The following is an 18,404-nucleotide window of genomic DNA, read 5'->3' on the forward strand; positions in this document are numbered from 1 at the left end:
AAAGGTATCATCATCATATATAATTGATAAGGAATAACATTAAGCTGTATTCTTCTTTCAGAAAAGAAGAAAAATCCGCTTAGGACCTAATGTTTAAGTCTGATAAAATAAGCATGGCTAATCAGAAGAGAAAACAAATGCTTAAGAAACATCAAGGTCAAATCTGGGAACAAGTGAAAAAGAATTAGACGTTCACACCTGAGCAGCAATCAAACAGAGGACATGATAATGATAGCATACCCAGTATCAAGTCATCTGAGGCAAAGTTGGCACTGGTTTTGTCCAAGGAAGCCATGCATTTTACATATATAGGTTACTCTTTCACATGTCTAAAGAAAAAAAAATCAAACACATAACAAATGCAAGTGTGTTTACTACACTTAAGTCTAAAAGAGGCAAATGATAGAAAAAGTCATAAATGAAAATGGTTTGCAGTATAAAAATATTCAGAATAACTTTGCCTCTGTGGGAATTTAGACATGTAACATCCATACCACACTGTCTGTAATCTGGTAAGCAAGTGGGGTGAATGATGCAAACAGGAAAGAAGTTTGGAACACAGTAATACTCTACTGTAGCGGCTCAGTGTCTCATCAATTTAACTATTAAGGGGCAAAAGGCTGAAAGGCAAGCTACATACTTCAGTTACATTACAGATGTCTGAAAATCAATCCAAAGTAAAGGAACTGCTCGACAGCAAAGGGAAACTACTGCTAGGATAAAACCTGCACATGACTTATCAGATTTACTGACAAAACAGAGAAATAATACAAAGGCCATCAGCAAGGTTGCTGTCTGAAGCTGAAGTTGTACATAAAACAACTGATTTAAGATATGTGATGTTCTCAAGGAAAATGTAAAACTGCAGAAGAGTAACCAAGCACAAATAAGACAAATACATGAACGTTGAAGATAGAACCACCACTATAAAAATGACAATCGGTACTGCTACTGGGAAATATAGACTGAGAAATGGGGCAGAATAGAGGTGATGAGACAGATTCAGGTGGTGTCTTTAAGAAAAGTTGCAGCCCAGCAAGAACTGTCCAGTCAAATAGCTGGATACTTTAAGAGTTAATCTTAATACTACACATTGAAAAGCTCTACATTTTCAAGCAAGTATTTGGCATTAAAAGCACACAATGTACTTACGGATGCATATAAAATGTGTGTGTATGCACACAGACGCACACACACACACACACACACACACACACACACACACACACACACACACACACACACACACGTAAGCATGTATTTTACATGTCTTATGACAAATGTGTTATGTTGACTAGAAGTACATGGTCAGTTTTGAAAAATGTGCATTAAGGGTTGAGTAGACGCAGAATATTTCCAGAGCTGTAGTCAGAAGTCTAAATTTCAAGATGCACTTGCTCGAAGCATTCCTCAAAATGGAGAACATCAACATTTGTGGTGTAATGGAGACCTGGTTTAAAGCAGCAGAAAGCACCCCTGCGCTACCAGGCTATAACTCATTCCACACCTTTCAGCCCCAGAACATGGACTGAAGCTCCAAAGGCGGTGGTGTCTCCATATTCATAAAGGATATGCACAGCTCGATACTAGTAGCCCAGCATAACGCATACGAGATACTTCAGGTACAACTAACATTGGGTAAGATGGCGATTCAGGCTGTAGCCTGCTATAAGTCTCCAACCATGTCCCAAGACTCTCACTCCACGTTCCTAAGCACCCTGGAAACTATTAGGGTCCATCCCAACACTCTTCTACTAGGTGACTTCAACTACCCCTCCATCAAATGGGAAAACTACTCATGCGCCAATACACTGGCCCAAGCCTTCCTGGAATTCCTCAATTCCAATGCTCTGGACCAGCTCATTCTTACCCCCACTAGAGGAAGCAACATCCTTGACCTGGTTATTAGTAACACGGGCAACCCTTGCTCTATACCAATAGTCAATTCCTCCCTGGTTAGATCAGATCATATACTAATCACCTTGGAAATCCCCCCCCTCCCGCAAAGGTAACCACCATGAAAAATTTCTCCAAAGCTGACTTTGGGCTCCTAAAAACAGAGGTGGCTAACTTCATGGCACCCATGTCAATGGAAAATAGATGCATGACTGCCGAATCAAACACCAATGCACTGAACGAATACGTACACAAATGCATGGAACTAGCCATACCCAACAGAACCAACACATTCTCCTCCAAAAAAAGGAAGCCAATCTGGTGGTCCCCTGCCATTAATAAACTCTACAACAGAAAGAAGAAACTGTTGCAGAAAAAGGTGAAGTCCCAAGACTGGAAAAACTCCCTTATTAGCCAAAGCAAAAAGTTGAGATCCCTCATCAAAACCTGTAAAGCCAGCTATGAAGGCAGAATTGTGGCAGACACTAAAAACAACTCCAACACCTTCTATAGTTATATCAAGAATCTCTACGACAATACCCAGGTTTGCTCTGAGTTACTGCACAATGGTACCTCCTATACTGAGCCAACAGATATTGCCAACATACTGGCAGACAAATTTAGTGCCAACTTTACCCCTCTCTCTCCCCTAAAGGACCAATCATAATACCGGAGGAATGCCAGGCACCCAGCATTACTGCAGCACAGGTTAAAGCTGCATTGTCCAATGCCAAGAATACAGCTTCCATGGGACCCATCAATATCCCTGGATGTGAAGCTGTACTGTTGTTGAAATTGATATACTCAACTGCTTTAAGATATTTTCCCCAGAGGCAACAAATCCATTCTGGAGGCAAAAGAAGCCTCAAAGTTAATAAAGCTCATACAGTATACAGTAGAAGTCAACTGTGCAGACTGGCATCCAACCAAGTAAGACTGACACTGTCAAAAGCTAGAATGGGGATTACACTTACTAAACCTTTTCATTAATCAAGAAAGAAAAAGATGCTTGATTGATAGAAGACTTATGCAATTTCAAGACACACGGGGTTTAACAATCCTAATCCTCCTTCCTTTGTATCCATCTATAATACTACCTTTTAACTTGATTTAATCTAGAACCCCAAATAAATGAGAAAATTATCTGTAGCAAATGTTTCTCATGCATTATTGGAATCATAAAAACACTTGATAGATAAGCAATTTTACCCATCAATACTGAATTTATCAAATTCACTTGTTTCTTGTATACCAGCCTATATGTTTTCCAAAACACATTTCTTTTAATTCATTTTAATAATGTTTCTCATTGTGTGTTATATGCATCTTTACCGAACTTTATACTCAACACATTAAGATATCTGCCATTATTTGTGTCTTTCCCACTCCTTTGCCTTTATCTTTGTTTAACGTCAAACCTACTCCTTTCAAATAATCAACTACACAAATGATTGCTTCTCTCACCCCATAGTATTTTTGGTTATTATGATTATATCATCTGCTTACGTTATTAATTCTGGTATTTCAATGTCTTTGTCATAAAATATCTGACATTATTCAGTTTAGTATTAACTGTCATAATATATCTGACATTATTCAGTTTAGTATTAACTTCATTAACAACATTCATAACTAAAGCAAGTAAAATGCTACTTATTGGACATCCTTGTCGTATCCCTTTACCCATCTCCATTTTGTTTTCCTTCCATCCATTTACCAAAACCTTTATTTTATTAAATATGTAAGGTGACATACAAATGTTCCTAATTTTATTACTGAATTTATATCCTTTCATTGTGTCCAATAATTTCTCATGTTCAATTGAGTCAAATGCTTTATTAACATCTCGTATTGTAAGTTTTAACTTCTCCTTTGTTTCTAACATTTCATCCACCATTTCTCTTATTACCGTTAATAATTCTTGACATCCTTTTCCTTTTAGACCATATATTCTTCCATAATGTATTCCATCTTTTTCAAGTCTTCTTTGCATTATTTTCATAAATATAGTGTAATTTGTATTATTCAGCATTATTGGTCTTCTTTGTCTCCTTTCTTTCATATAAAAGGTAATAGCCCACTACATAATTGTCTTATGCTTAAAACCATCATTTACCCATTCATTTAAGATTTGTAACCACATTTTCCATTCCTTTAGATATTTGTACATTTCAAACCCAATTCTACCAAGACCTGCAGCTGAATCTATTTTTAAATGTTTAAACACTAATTCATCCAAAGTAATTTCCTTTCCAAATTTCTTACTCATTTATTCTGAAAATTGTTTAATGTTCATGTTTTATTATATTCTCTCCTTGTTGTTTTAAACATTTCTTCTACATGCTTTACTACAATACATAATTTGAAACTGACTTCTCGTTTCTCCTTGCCTGTCCTTCATTTCTCTCATCACACTCTCTTCTCTTTTACTACTCTGCTTAAAAAGGCTGATACTTCTTGTTTTTCACCTTGTAGTAAATACCTTTGCTTATATGAGGACTCTTTAATGTTCACATAATGTGTTTTATATAGCTCTTTCTCTTTATCATAGTACTCTTATTTCTTTCTAAATTTTCAGACAAATCTTTGCATGTTTTAGTGCATCCTTGTTTTCCCAAATGTCGTCTCATTTTGCCATTGTAAAATAAATCTTTTGTATTTTCTTTTAAAAACAATCAACCATTCTGACAAGTTGCTATAAAAATCGCTCATAGTAACATCATCTCTCCATAATTGTGTTATTTCTTTTCTATTTTTCTTCCACACGTTTTCATTTATTCTTTTAATACCCTTGCCTAGTTTAATACATTCTTTATTTTCATTTATTTCTATCCATATAGTCAAATGATCGATAAATCATGTTAGGACTGATTCTCCTTCCATTATATATTTATGCTTTATGAGATTATGAAATAATGGATGTCAGATTTAAGTGTACCTCTTCTATATGTCCATGCTTCTCTATTGTGTAATACCAGTTTACCGCATTTCAGAACTTTTCTCATTATTCTTATATCCCTTCCATTTTTCTTTTTTTCCTCCCTTAAATTACAATTGAAAATTTATTGTAATGTTCATATTTATTACTACATAATCTAATAACTGAAGTAATAACTTTCCCTTTCTTTATAGGTGACATATGCATGTATAGTTATGTCTATAAACTTTTTCTTCCCACCTTAAATCTACAGTAGTGAGTCTCCCCTTCTCAACTAATGTTATATATAAAATTGTACTACTTTTTTTACATAAAATCACTATTCCTGAACAATGCTCATTACCAAAACTCCATATTACTTCTCCACTTCATATTTTTTCTGTTTGCAATCTTTTTTCATTTAAGAATCTTGTATCTTCTGAAACAATTAAGTCTATGTTACATTTTTACAACATTCTAGAATTGTTATTCTTCTACATATGTGTTTATACTACTAACATTTACTAAAAAAAAAAATCTTAAATTGTTGGTTTCCCTATTCCTTAGTTTAAGGGAAAACATCCTGCTCTTATGCAATTTATTTTTTATCATCCATGTCCTTTCTTTTTCTCCTACAGTTTCAAATTTCCTTTTTTGTATCGTTAACCCTTTTACCAGTAGAATTCTGTTTCCTTTTACTACTTTCCATCTTATGTCTTCCTCATCACTAACTTCAGAATCTATTTCTAGTTTATCTTCTTCCTCTTTTTTTCATTGCTCTGTTTTTTCTAAATTGCTTTTCACGGTTTCTTTTATTTACGCTTCATTTTGTTCTTTATGTGTCTTATGTTTGCTGCCCGGTTCATTAAGTTCACATTTCTTTACACTATGCCCACTTTTCCCACATATGTAACATTTATTTTTATCACAATTATTTACAAAGTGTGCTTCACCACAAAAAAAAAAAAGTATGTTCTTGGTTATCCCCAATATTTTAGCACACCCTTGTTCCCCAGTTACAAAGCTTAGGATCTGTATAACCTTTTAATTTTCCATTTTCAAAACAACGTCAAGAACTTTAGAAATGTCCAGCACTTCTTTACAAATACTTTTTAAATGTTTTTTTTAAAAGTCTCCCTTTCAATTTCTGTCTGAAATTGTATGAATGTTTTCTTTTTTATTTCTCACAAAACTGCTTTAACTACAGATTCATCCCACAGATTGTCATTCTGTCTTTTCTCACATTCACATAAAAAATGTTTTCCATACTTTGTGCAGTCTCAAAAATCGATTATGACTCCCAGTTTGCAGTCATCTGCGAACTTTGTCAGCCATAGTCCCCCCGTGTTAGCCTGAACCTCAGAGAAGTATATACCGAATAAGAGAGAGGTCCCAGAACTGAGCCTTGTGGGATGCCACTTGTAACTGGTTTGGATTCGGACATGGCACCTGCGATTCTGACCATGTGGGTTCTATCCCTGAGCCAGTTTGCAACCCATCTTGTGATATAGGGGTTGATATTTAAGCTGGTAAGCTTATTTATGATGCCAGAGTGGGGTTTTGTGTCGAAGGCTTTTGCGAGGTCCAGGTAGGCTGTGTGGACTACCTTGCCCTCATCTATGGCTTTGGTAACTGTTTCAAAGAAATCAACTAGGTTTAAGAGGCAAGATCTGCCCTTAACAAAGCCGAATTGGGTAGGGTCCAGTGTCTGGAGGCTCCCAATGTCTTTGTTTACGAGTTCCATGATAATACGCTCCACATCTTTACAGACCAGACTAGTCAGGCTTATGGGGCGATAGTTCCTGGGGTCCGCTGTTGCGCCACCTTTGTGGAGTGGGACCACTGTAGCTGTACGCCATTCTTTGGGTACATATCCTGTAGTAAGGCTAAGTTTGAACAGTGACTTAATGTGAGGGTTCAGTTCTTCTTGGAGCTCGTTTAAGACACAGCCTGGGACACTGTCCGGTCCCATAGATGCTGTGTTTTTTGCTTTGGAGAGGGCAGCTTTCACCTGTGCATCTGTGATGTCAGGGAGGTTACATTCAGGTGGGATAGGCATTTGCTCCTTTGAGTGGGAAGGGGGGGGAAGTTAGCACTGAATCTGTCTGCCAGGATGTTGGCTATGTCTGTAGGTTCGGTATGTTTTGTACCGTTATGCAACAATTCAGAGCATATCTGGGAGTTTCCACCCATATTCCTGACATAACTAAAGAAGGCCTTGTGATTATTTTTAGTGTTTAGGGCAATTTTTCTTTCGAAACTGGCCTTTGATGATTTTATGAGGGATCGCAGTTTCTTGCTAATACTAATCAGAGATGCCTTTCCTTTTTGGGATTTTGCTCTGTCACGTAGTAGCTTCCTCCTTCTGTTGTATAGCTTATTTATGGCCGGGGTCCACCCGACAGGTCTCCTGTTTTTGGAGGAGTGGGTCTTGGTTTTATTTGGGATAGCACAATCCATGCATTCCTGCAGGTGCTCATAGAATGCAATTGTAAAGGATTCTGCAGATTGGGCTGTATTATCCTCTGGCCCGGGCGATTTGAAGGATTCCACCTCAGTCTTGAGAAGTGTGAAGTTAGCTTTTGAGAAATTCTTTACAGTGATTTCCTTGGCTGGGGGTGGGGACGGGATATGGATGTCCAGGGAAATTAGTTTATGGTCTGATCTTACCAATGAGGGGTTTACCTCTGGTGTGGAACATAGAGTCCCCATGTTGGTGATGACCAGGTCCAATATGTTGTTCCCTCTTGTGGGAGTGGTGACCAGTTGTTCCATCGCGTTAGAGTTTATAAATTCAAGGAACCGTTGGGCAAGGGTGTTTGGGCTTGAGTAGTTTTCCCAGTCAATGTTTGGGCAGTTGACTCTCCGTGGATGAAAGAAAGCAAAGGACAGTTACAATCACCTTGAAGAATTGTAGCTTCTATTTCTCACTGTGTTGTGGCTTTTGCCTTCTGTATACTGATACTGACTTGCATCAAACTGCCTTTTGTCCCATTCTTTGGGTAGTCCTGTGGTTCAGAAACTGAAGCTACTGAGTTTGAACACTGTTGCCACTATTCAAACACTGTGTACTATACTGCTTTAGTTGTCTGTTTGCCTGTCCTCAATCAAATCTCTTAGGGGTACAAAAGAAAGCATCTGTCGTTTTGTGGGGATAGGGGGGCAGCTTGAAGTGAAAGAATAAGCAATTACATGATCACACTTAACTGATTACTGATAGTAATATGGCTTTTCAGGAGGGCAGTAAATGTGTCTTTGAGCAATCTCAGCAACTGACTGAAATACTTTGCTGTGGTCTTTATCTCTTTCCATTTCCTCACAATCAAATCTCAAAAGTGAACATAGATGGTGGGGGTATGTTTTGGGGATTTGTTTTTTTTTTTTTTTTTTTTTTTGAGGATAGGCTGTACATGAAACTAAAGGGTAATTACATGACCACTAATAAATAACCACTGATATGGCCAAGAGGGCAGTCTGCCTGCCTGAGATTAACAAGTTGGACTACATTACTATAGTGATTACATTTGTAGTTCTCCAGAGTTAGAGAAGGGATGCATTTCACTGGGACAGTATGTGCATGAAAACAGCTAAGGTTCGTTTTTAGAAATTCTGTGAAGAAAAAAGCCATGTTTTGGCTTTTCATATTATGGCAATGATAAAAATTAGCCAGGGGATTCAGAAAGAATCCCACCACAGATTATAAGAGCTGCAGTCAAAAGGGACTGTGTCTGCCATTGCAGGAAATACAATTCAGAGATATGTTAGCTGCAATGAGGAAAGACTTCATTATCGGCTAATTTGTATATCTCCAATTCGTGTGGGGTTACCACAAGTACCAATCAGCACATGCCTGGAATAATCACCTCTGCCAGCCTTTGCATCATACTGGCACAAGTACCTCCTTCATTCACTCTCCCACAAAAAAGCACAGGTTAAAACACACACACACACACACACACACACACACACACACACACACCTGCATGGACACATCATCATACCTCTTACCTGTTACTTAGTTTACAGAACACCTCTGATGTAGCCTCTAATTATTTCCCTGCCCCTGCACAGATGAGGATGACGATGCTGAGTCAGTAATGCCAAACATTTGCATTTCATTCTTCCTATTGTTCAGAAAATGCATTGTGATGCTAGACCTGACAGTCTATTAACTTTTCAAATGACTTAGAATAATATTTGAAAATTTTACCTTGTTTCATTTATTTATTTATTTATCATTTGTTTACCGAAAAAGTCCAACTTGGAACAAAGGTAATTTTCAGCACAGGACCAGGGAGAAATGCTCCAGATGCATGTCTTTGTCTTTGTAACGTGGGAGGAAATCGGAGCACTCAGAGAAAACCCACACAAATGCAGGGAGGACATGCAGACTCTGCAGAGAAGGTGTTCCAGCTGAGAATCAAACCAGAAATCCTCTTGCTGTGAGGCGACAATGCTACCGCTGCACCACTACGTTGTCCATGTAGTATTCCTCCCAGCTTTGTCTGGAAGTCTGCAGCACAACCAATTAGAATTGTAGCCCCACACACAAACATGGACACACCCCAGTCCATCTCAACTGTATACGATTTTACAAAATGCTCCTCATTTTGCTTCTTATACCTGCACTATCCCTCATAACTGATAGAAATATAACTGATAGAAATTTACAATCAATAATGTCAGACATTATATTTTCATACTTATTGTTCATAAATGAGGATACAAGATTTGCTGCTCAACAAAATCCTCATTTGGTGTACAGGGTTGAAAACTTATTCCACACATTTTATTTATTTTAGTCCCTAGTTTCCAGTATTAGCACATAGGAATACAATTCTGCTTCATCAATGAACTGTATTCTGTGCCAAGGGTATGGGGTTTGAAACCTTTTTTCTTGTTCTTTCTTTTTTTTTTTTTTTATGTGACATATCCCTATGTCACAAAGGGAAATCTTGACAGTCCAGCTATCTGGAATTTTGTAAATAATCATATGTCATTTGCGAATATCAATATGATTCATATGCTTGTGTTACAAATGTATTAAAACTGTAGGTCATATAAGATGGTTTATACAGATATGTGTTCTGAAGAGATATGTTGTAGAGTACTCAGCTTACAGATGTGTCCACAGTGTACCCTACTGGAAGAAAACAGAAATGTACATAAACTATTATAACTGTATAAATGTACCTATCTTAACAGTGAAAACTCTAAGATAGAGGGTTAACTCGCAAAACTTCAGGAAAATAGTTGAAATTAAATTATTTTATAACTGTGCCATAAAAGATGGTTTCAATTCAGCAAGGAGACAGGATGTCTAAAACAATTGAGCCTTCTGCATTGTATTGTAAGTGTTTTATTGTTTTATGTCTTACAGCAGCTGTAAACATCTGAGGGCTCTGTATTTTCACAAGGAGATGCTAAATGCTGGCAATTTCTAGCAGTAGTGGGGGTTTAGCTTGGGAACTAAAGTCCGACGACAAGAAGTGATGTCATCTTGCAAGCTAACCCAACAGTAATATTTGATATTAATTTAAGAACTCTCAGACAGACAGAACATTCTGTATTCTGACTTGGACCCAAAAATATCAGCTAGTATATCCATTCACCACACTTGCATTGTTGTAATAGTAAGTTAACTAGGATACAGTAATTTCTTTTAGATATAGTCGGGAATAGAGCTGAACATAATTTAGATGTTTTTCGTTATTTATTTGAGACTGTCCTGCAATGTTGTTTTAAATATTTCCTGTGATTTTGAACTCTGATGTAACTCTGTTTACTTACTATTTTCTTGTTCTTTTATTATTTATTACTAAATATATTTAAACCTATCACTGTGGCTGAGACATATTTAAGTTCTGGGAGTACTTGCATATTTATTTGGTGACACTGTGGGCCACATCTAATAACCTTGCTCTTGGTGAAACTACCATTTGGATTAACAGCAACATTACACAGTAAGATTGGACACCTTTTGTCAAGGGCCTTAAAGTAGCTGATAAAGAGTTGGCTGGTAGCAGCTATAACTACCTTATAGTCTGGGTAAAAGAGGTCATAGCTAGTAAACCTGTGCCAACCTTTCCCAGGTGTGCGTGTGTTTTTGTGTATAAATCAAATCTCAAAGAGCGTGTCAGCTACTTGGGCAGGGACACGAACCACTGGTTGGACAGAAAAGGTGCTGAAGTTCTTGGCTTGGCCACTCAGCTGGGATCTCAACTCTATAGCTGTTTCAGTGGGGAGTCTTATTGGGGATCTGGAGAAAGAGGGAGAAACCAGCCCTAGACCGACTGTGGTCTCTGTGTGCTCTTATGATAAATTGCATATTACTGTGTGTGTGTACTTGTCATCCTCCCAGTGTATATGTCCCCCACTGTTGCCAGTGGGGAGGATTGAGGCTCCTTGATTGGTGGGGCATCACATCCTGGTGTATAGTAACCATCCCCCTCCCACATTACCTGTACATCTTTCACTTTGTAAAAAAGTACAGTTGTGTAAAATCTTACCATAACAGTAGATGTCCTTTCCTTCACTGTTGCAGTGTTCTTCACTTATGGGATTCCATGCCATGGAAGCCTGACATCAGCCAGTATACCAAAGCCTACTGTTGCTTTAAGGTACACCAAACATCACCCATACATTGCTCATGTAGTGTAGGGCATAAAGGTGATGGCCAGACATACCATCCTCAGAACTGACTGCCCTAGTAGGAATACCAGTCTAACAAAACCCAGGAGTTAACCAGTACATCCAGGAATGACAAAGACTAGGGGTAAGGTGGGAGGCAGAGAACACTGCAACACTGAATGTAAGAACATCTACGGTTATGTTAAGATTTTACACAACTGTACTATATCCTTACATTCACTGTTGCAGTATTCTTCACTTACAGCAGAGTGCCAAAGCTGAAGAATAAACTTGGGAGGAGATAGCAGCAGAAGACCAAGGGGGAGCAGGAACAGAAACCACTTGAGGAGGTTTTAATGCTATCAAAGCATTAAACAACCTTGAGTAAAGGCCTGTTAACTCACTCTGTAGATGAGAGAAACATGTTTAGTTTTTTGTTTCTTCTTTAAAGGAAAATCAGCCCCATAAAACTTAAAAGGCTCTGACCCAGGACAGCATTCAATAACCATAGTAGGAACTTCTTCCCTACATAAAATCTATGGAATACCCCTAAGCCCCTTGGAAATAATCAACATCTGATACACATGCCTGCAAAGCCTCATCAGATGTGCTGCAAGCTGGATCCTCAATAGTCGCCAACCTAGTCGTGGCAGAGGAATCAGACAACAAAACCAGGCAAGCCTCTGGGTTCTCACCAACCATGGGAGAAACACCCAGCAGAGGCTGGACAGTGGAAGATTCCAGTCTAAACTTTTTCACCTTTTTTTCCCTAACTACTGACCCTCAGGATGGGAAGTTATTTCCATTGTATTGTTAGTGAGAAGCTTAAGTTGCTGGTTCTCAACATACAAAGAAAGGGAAGACAGCCTACTATGAAGAGTTTATGGTACGAAGGCCTGACAAGTCCAACCGGTCATATGGTAGTGAAAAGCTCCTAGGCAAAAAGACACTTATTGTGGCAGTCTTTAGGGGAATCTGTCTCCTGGATGACACTAACCCGCACAGCAACAAAAAAGCTAAGAAAAAAACAACCCCCATGGGGTTCTTATCTGCAACAGTTCAGAAACAGCAAGAAGATGTAGGAATTGAATCTTCAAATGAAAACTGCATTCAAATTGCAGGAAATGACATTAAGTGTACAGACCAACAATCTAGAGATGCGCTCATATTGTCAATAAAGAAGTTCTGACGATTGTACATCTGGCAATCATATTTATGCCCTATGCAATGCATGAAGTATGTGTGTGATGTTGGTACCTTAAAGCAACAGTGTACTTTGGTAAACTGGCTGACATCAGGCTTCCACAGCAGGGAATCCCATATCTGAAGAACACTGCAACAGTGAATGTAAGGACATCTGTTGTTCTATTAACCTTTAATGGTAATCTTTAAGAGTATCCATTGTTCAACTTTTAAGTGCCTTTAATATAGTACGTAACTTTCTCTGGTATCTAGTGATCCCCCAGTACTGCGGGATATACTTACTAGTCTAGGGGAGTTTAGAGGTATGACAGCCCCCCCCCCACACGCACACAAATATTCACACATTCGTGCACGCACACACACACACACACACACACACACACACACACACACACACACAAAACTTCCCATCTGATCGCATTCATGGACACACCACACCACACACACTCACTTGCACACAATCTAATCCAACCTACCCCCTAATTAACCCATTAGTTCTACCACCCAAGCACACAGTCACATGTCACCTGAGACCACTTATCTCTCTGCATACCCTCAAATATGTAGCCACGTGTACATAACCTCACTACTTCTTATCCTCTAGTTTCTTCTGCACTTACCTCTAACTCAATCTCACCCACTGTAACTAATGGGTGATCTCAAACTTTTGGCAGAGTTAACTAACTTTGCCGGCTTAGCTAACTTATACAGCTGAGCGATTCTCTGAATCTATTAGCTGCATAAATGCCTTACCGCCGGCATTTTTGGAAGGAGACCATATATCTTATTAGCATAAGCCACACCCCCAAAAATGCCTCATTAGCATACATGTTGGCCAAGGATAATGCACACCACAATGATCCTATAGATCATGTAGGATCATTGTTTTGGGTCTGTCTCTGAATCAAAAAAGGCTTACTGCTGGTGGTGGCCCTTTCTGAATCAGGCCTTAGATCTTAGCTAACAGTGGCTTGAGTTGGCTTTCCTGTTTACAAAGAATTCTGTCAACTCTGCTCTGGGTGCTGGGAACTGTGCACCCTCACCCCACAACTAACATAACCATCCTCTCGGGTTGCACCATTTGCAGGGAATGGAAGCCACACTATGCAAGTCCAAATCTTAAACATCACCTGGTCAAACCCATTTGTGGGGAAGGACAGTCAAGTCAGGAGACTTCTAACTTTAATCTTCCAAGTTAACTTTTTTATTACAATTTCGCAATCTCCATAATTCAACTATCTTCAAAGTCAGTTTACAACAGGCATGCAAATTTTTTCACAGGGTGAATATGTAGGTCATAAAACCAATAATGTAGTTAGGATTTTATGACAATGGGTATGCAGATTTTTTTCACAGGGTGAATATGTAGGTCATAAAATCAAAAACACAGTCAGGATTTTATAACATAAGAACTGTGATGCATACTTATGTGTCCCTGAAGGTGATGTCTTCAGGCATTTTTTAATTATTATTACGGAAAGCAATCAGAAATCAATGTGTAGTTGTATTGCTTCTGCACCCTAAAATGCAGTATAAAACTGAATATACAAACTTATTTTATTATTTATTTTATATTTGTTTATTAGGGAGGTCTGACTGGACAAAGCTGTCCGTTTTCAGCGAAGGCCCAAAGAGAAAAGCTCCAGAAACAATTGTTAACATACTCTACACGTATGATATTTACAAGAGCACTGTGGTTTACACACACTGTTATAAAATATAGCAGATATTAACATATGATTGCATAAGATATTTACATAAGCATAGTGGTTTAGACATACAATAAAAAGTATAGCAGGTAGTAGCATATGATTGTTGTTTATACAGTATGTGTAGTAGAGACAATATTGAAGATGTAATCAAGATAAGAGAAAAAAGGAAAAACTAAAAATACTAGCCAGTTTGTCAAAAGATGAGAATATACTGTTTCAGAGATTTTTTTATGGGCCACTAGCAAATCAAGCAACACCAAATCTGGCAACTGGTGTAAAAAGATGGTACAAGCCTCCTCTAACACAATACTATATTACACTGTGCTGTACACTAGAAAGGAGAGAAAATGTCAAAATCACCGTCACACACACTTATAAGATTACCTTTCTGTATATCTTCCAAATGCTGACTGTGATTGCTGTTATAATTCCACCCAGGTATGCTTAGAGTTTGCAGATGAAGATTGGCTGGAAGCGTCACACCATCATCTGCGATGTAGTTCTGCTGTGATTTCATTTTATTTCCTGCAAGACACACAAGAAATTACTGTGTAAAATTAAGCAGCAAAAAACAGAACTGATACCACTTCAAGTAACATGCCTTATCATATACACAAATTCACACACACACACACACACACAGGATCACAGTAAGACAATAATTTTGTAGTTCTTACACACCCCAGATATACTATTTTTTTGGTTTTATCCTCTCCAGCACAACTTACTTTTATTAGCTGTTACTTCTCTTAACTACAAAGGAGCTTTTTGTTCATTTTACTCATCACTGCTCATTAGCCTGTGGTTGGCAGACAAACTGTTGCAGCATGATGCAAGAATTAAAAAAATGCATGAAGTGGTACACTGCAATGGAGTGAAGCACCCTGCTCCAGTCCTGCACAGTCAGCACAATGCAAAGGGAAGATTTACAAGAAGCACATCCCCACAGCCTGTGCACTATGCATTGCAGGGGTGCATTACACAGGGGTTTCAAACCGAATACAGAAGTACATACTGCATCACACAGTGTACACCGAAAGCACGTCACACCCCTGCTGTTGTTCTTGGGTGGACTATGGGGGACAAGACACAATGGGAAGACAATGGCAATGCTTCTTGTTGGTTAACTCTCAATATGCATATGTATTAACATTGTCATATGTATATGTTTGTGTGTGTGTGTGTGTGTGTGTGTGCGCGCACACATAAACACTACTCAGCTATCCTACATAGCTCTTGCATACATCTGAGGAAGTCGAGTGTTTGACAAAAACGAGGTGAAACGTTAAGTGCTTTGTGTTAATGTATGTGTTTTTTCTGGCACTTTGCAATAAACTCATTTGTATCCTTCAGGAGTGCTCATTTTTTGGTTTTCAAGTGATTTCGTTGTGTGAGCACTTTTTATCTCCGTTTCTGCGGTTTGGAGTATTTGTATTGAGATGGAAGGACTTCCTGAACAGGAAAAGGACAACCCCGGCGATCACTTCAGTGGCTCTGCTGGACAGAGGCACAGGGAACTAATCTAAGGGGGTGGCGAAAACCAACACATTCTGGCTAGGCTTATGAATGCCTTTGGGCAGAAAGCCTAGTACCTACCAATGAAAAACGCCAGAGGGAGAGAAATGGGAGAGATTAGGATGATGATTGGCCAGCTAACTCAGTTGGTAGACATGCTAACTCCAGTCTTCCAATCCAATCCATGATTACACTGGCTTCTAACATCTCTCTGCATGTTAACAAGGAAGCTAATGGACATGATGGGACTCGTGAAGGGTTCATTCACAGTGGAAGAGATGGAGTTGGTTTACAAAGGAATGTTTTAAATGGAACCAGCTGTGATGGCTTTCCTAACATTTTAATGGAAAATACTGAAGAATCGAATTCTGCAACTCCGGACACCAATGGCCTGTTTGCACCAACGCGAACGGCAGACAAGGGGGACTGTTTGCAATCTACATCACGGACTCATGCTATTGACTTTAATTTTATTGTAACGAAAACATTTGCTTTTAATGATTTTAAACAAAGTGATTTACATAGAGAAAATAACAGCTATGCCAAAAACGTAGCTAAATTTGATGAGCTTTTAAACAAATACAAGATTCTCAACTTAGACAATGCATATCTTAAAGAATGTGTTAATTTGAATACTGTGCCCAGAGGTTTAAGGGTACGGAAATACCCAAATAAAGTGTGCGAAGGGCCTGATTTCCACAAAGAACTTGTTCAAAATTTTGAAAGGTGTGGAAGAAACATTAACGCAATCAGACAAAATGAAAAAGAAATGGACATTTCATTTAGAGACTTAGAGCACACCAACCAGTGTATCTGGAATTATTTAATGTTCACTATTGAAACTAAGAAGATTAAATCCCATGATATTTTACGAAAAGTAGAGGGATGGTGTAGTAGTATTTATAATAGGAAGATACGAAAAATTGATAGGGATTTAAAGGAGTATAGACAGCAATGCGTGTTACCCTAAACCTAAGACCCATTCCAACAGACATAGTGACGATGAAGGAGACAGTAGGGAAATTAACAACCAAGATGTTCAATTACATGGGGACAATAATGTTTTGAGAAGAGACCCTTATAATTTGAATAACCCTTTAGAGTTCCCGCCTCTCCGAAGATCGGAGAGGCTAAAGAACAGGGAACCAGTTCACTACAACTACAGCAGGGGCAACAGGAACTTCAGGGACAATCAATGGAGGAGATAGATACCAGTAGTTCATGGTATGATAGGATCTTGAAGGATAATTTTAACTACAGTTTTAAGGGATATTATATTTTCAACTATAGTAGTACACCTATTAATGAAAATCACTTTAAGTTGTTTTTTAAAGGTTTCAAATTCATTCATAGAACGAAATCAGATGTAAGTAAGAAGATAATAGATCTAAAATTATTCCTTAGGAAAAAGAACTTAAGAGTTATTTTTTAAAGGGCAAGACAAACCGATAGGTAACACTAAAATTTTACACAGGAAAAGTACTTATAACCCACCCTTACACCCACACTTGAGGAATTTTGAGGCTTTTTTGGAAAATGAATTAAGGAAAGGAGTACAAAAGAACAAAGTGTTCCCCAATTTAACCAGAGATGGGAGGGTTTTATTAGACGAATTAAGGAACAATAAGTGGCTTCGAGTGATGAAACCAGATAAAGGTGGTGGCACAGTTTTCATGGACACCATAACTTCCAAAGCTAAAATGATGAAAATTTTGGAGGATACCACTAATTATTTAAAGGTATCAATAAATGAAATTAATATTGCCAATAAAAACGTTTTTCCAACTCTTAATGATCTTTTATTAGAGGGAACAATTAGACTTGGACACACATATGTTTTTATACGACAAACCAAGAGCTCCCTCTATATTCAGTATTCCCAAAGTCAACAAAAACCCAGTGGACCCACCTCTAAGACCAATAATGTCCTCAGAGGGCACAGTCACAACCTCCCTGGCTAAGTTTCTGGACACCAAACATAAGGATTTCTCCATGATGGGAGCCAATGTCCTCAAGGATTCATGGGATCTATTTAAATGTGTTAACTCTGATTTATTCAGTGATACGATTATTTTTATTACTATAGATGACTGCGGTGGTGATGCTGCGGTAGCGTTGTCGTCTCACAGTAAGAATCTGTCCGGTTCGATTCTCAGCTAGTGCGTCTTCTGCGTGGAGCCATGCGTGAATGGGCGTACCTTCGTTGAAGGCTGTGCGCCAGGGCAGGTAACTCGGCACGTAAAAATCAACTACCAATCATTAGCGGACCGGAGTTCCGCTGTGGTGACCCCTAACCATGAAAAGCCGAAAGACACAACAAAGATGTGGTAGATCTCTTTACTTCCATCCCACACCAGGAGGGCATGGGGTGGTTTGAGGATGCTTTGGCTAACTATGGGAAACTTACTAATAATGAATTTAGAGCTTGTCTGACATTAATGGATTTGGTTTTAAGGAACAATTTTATTTGTTATGAGGGAGAATTCTTACAGCAATCGAATGGTATAGCAATGGGAGTAAGTTGTGCCCCA

The 18,404-nt window shown here is 38.4% G+C and overlaps 1 protein-coding gene across 1 annotated transcript in view; it reads right to left on the reverse strand.

Annotated features, from left to right (window-relative positions):
- MAN2B2 (mannosidase alpha class 2B member 2) overlaps positions 1–18,404 on the reverse strand; it is a 943,157-nt gene that overhangs the window by 130,868 nt on the left and 793,885 nt on the right. The window contains exon 16 of the mRNA XM_044062827.1: positions 14,743–14,883. Within this exon, the coding sequence (XP_043918762.1) occupies positions 14,743–14,883 (141 nt within the window). The remainder of the gene's footprint in view (positions 1–14,742; positions 14,884–18,404) is intronic.

Source organism: Protopterus annectens, chromosome 2.part1, assembly GCF_019279795.1.
Source record: "Protopterus annectens isolate FY-2018-M chromosome 2.part1, PAN1.0, whole genome shotgun sequence".
In the NCBI taxonomy this organism is placed as follows: Eukaryota; Metazoa; Chordata; order Ceratodontiformes; family Protopteridae; genus Protopterus; species Protopterus annectens.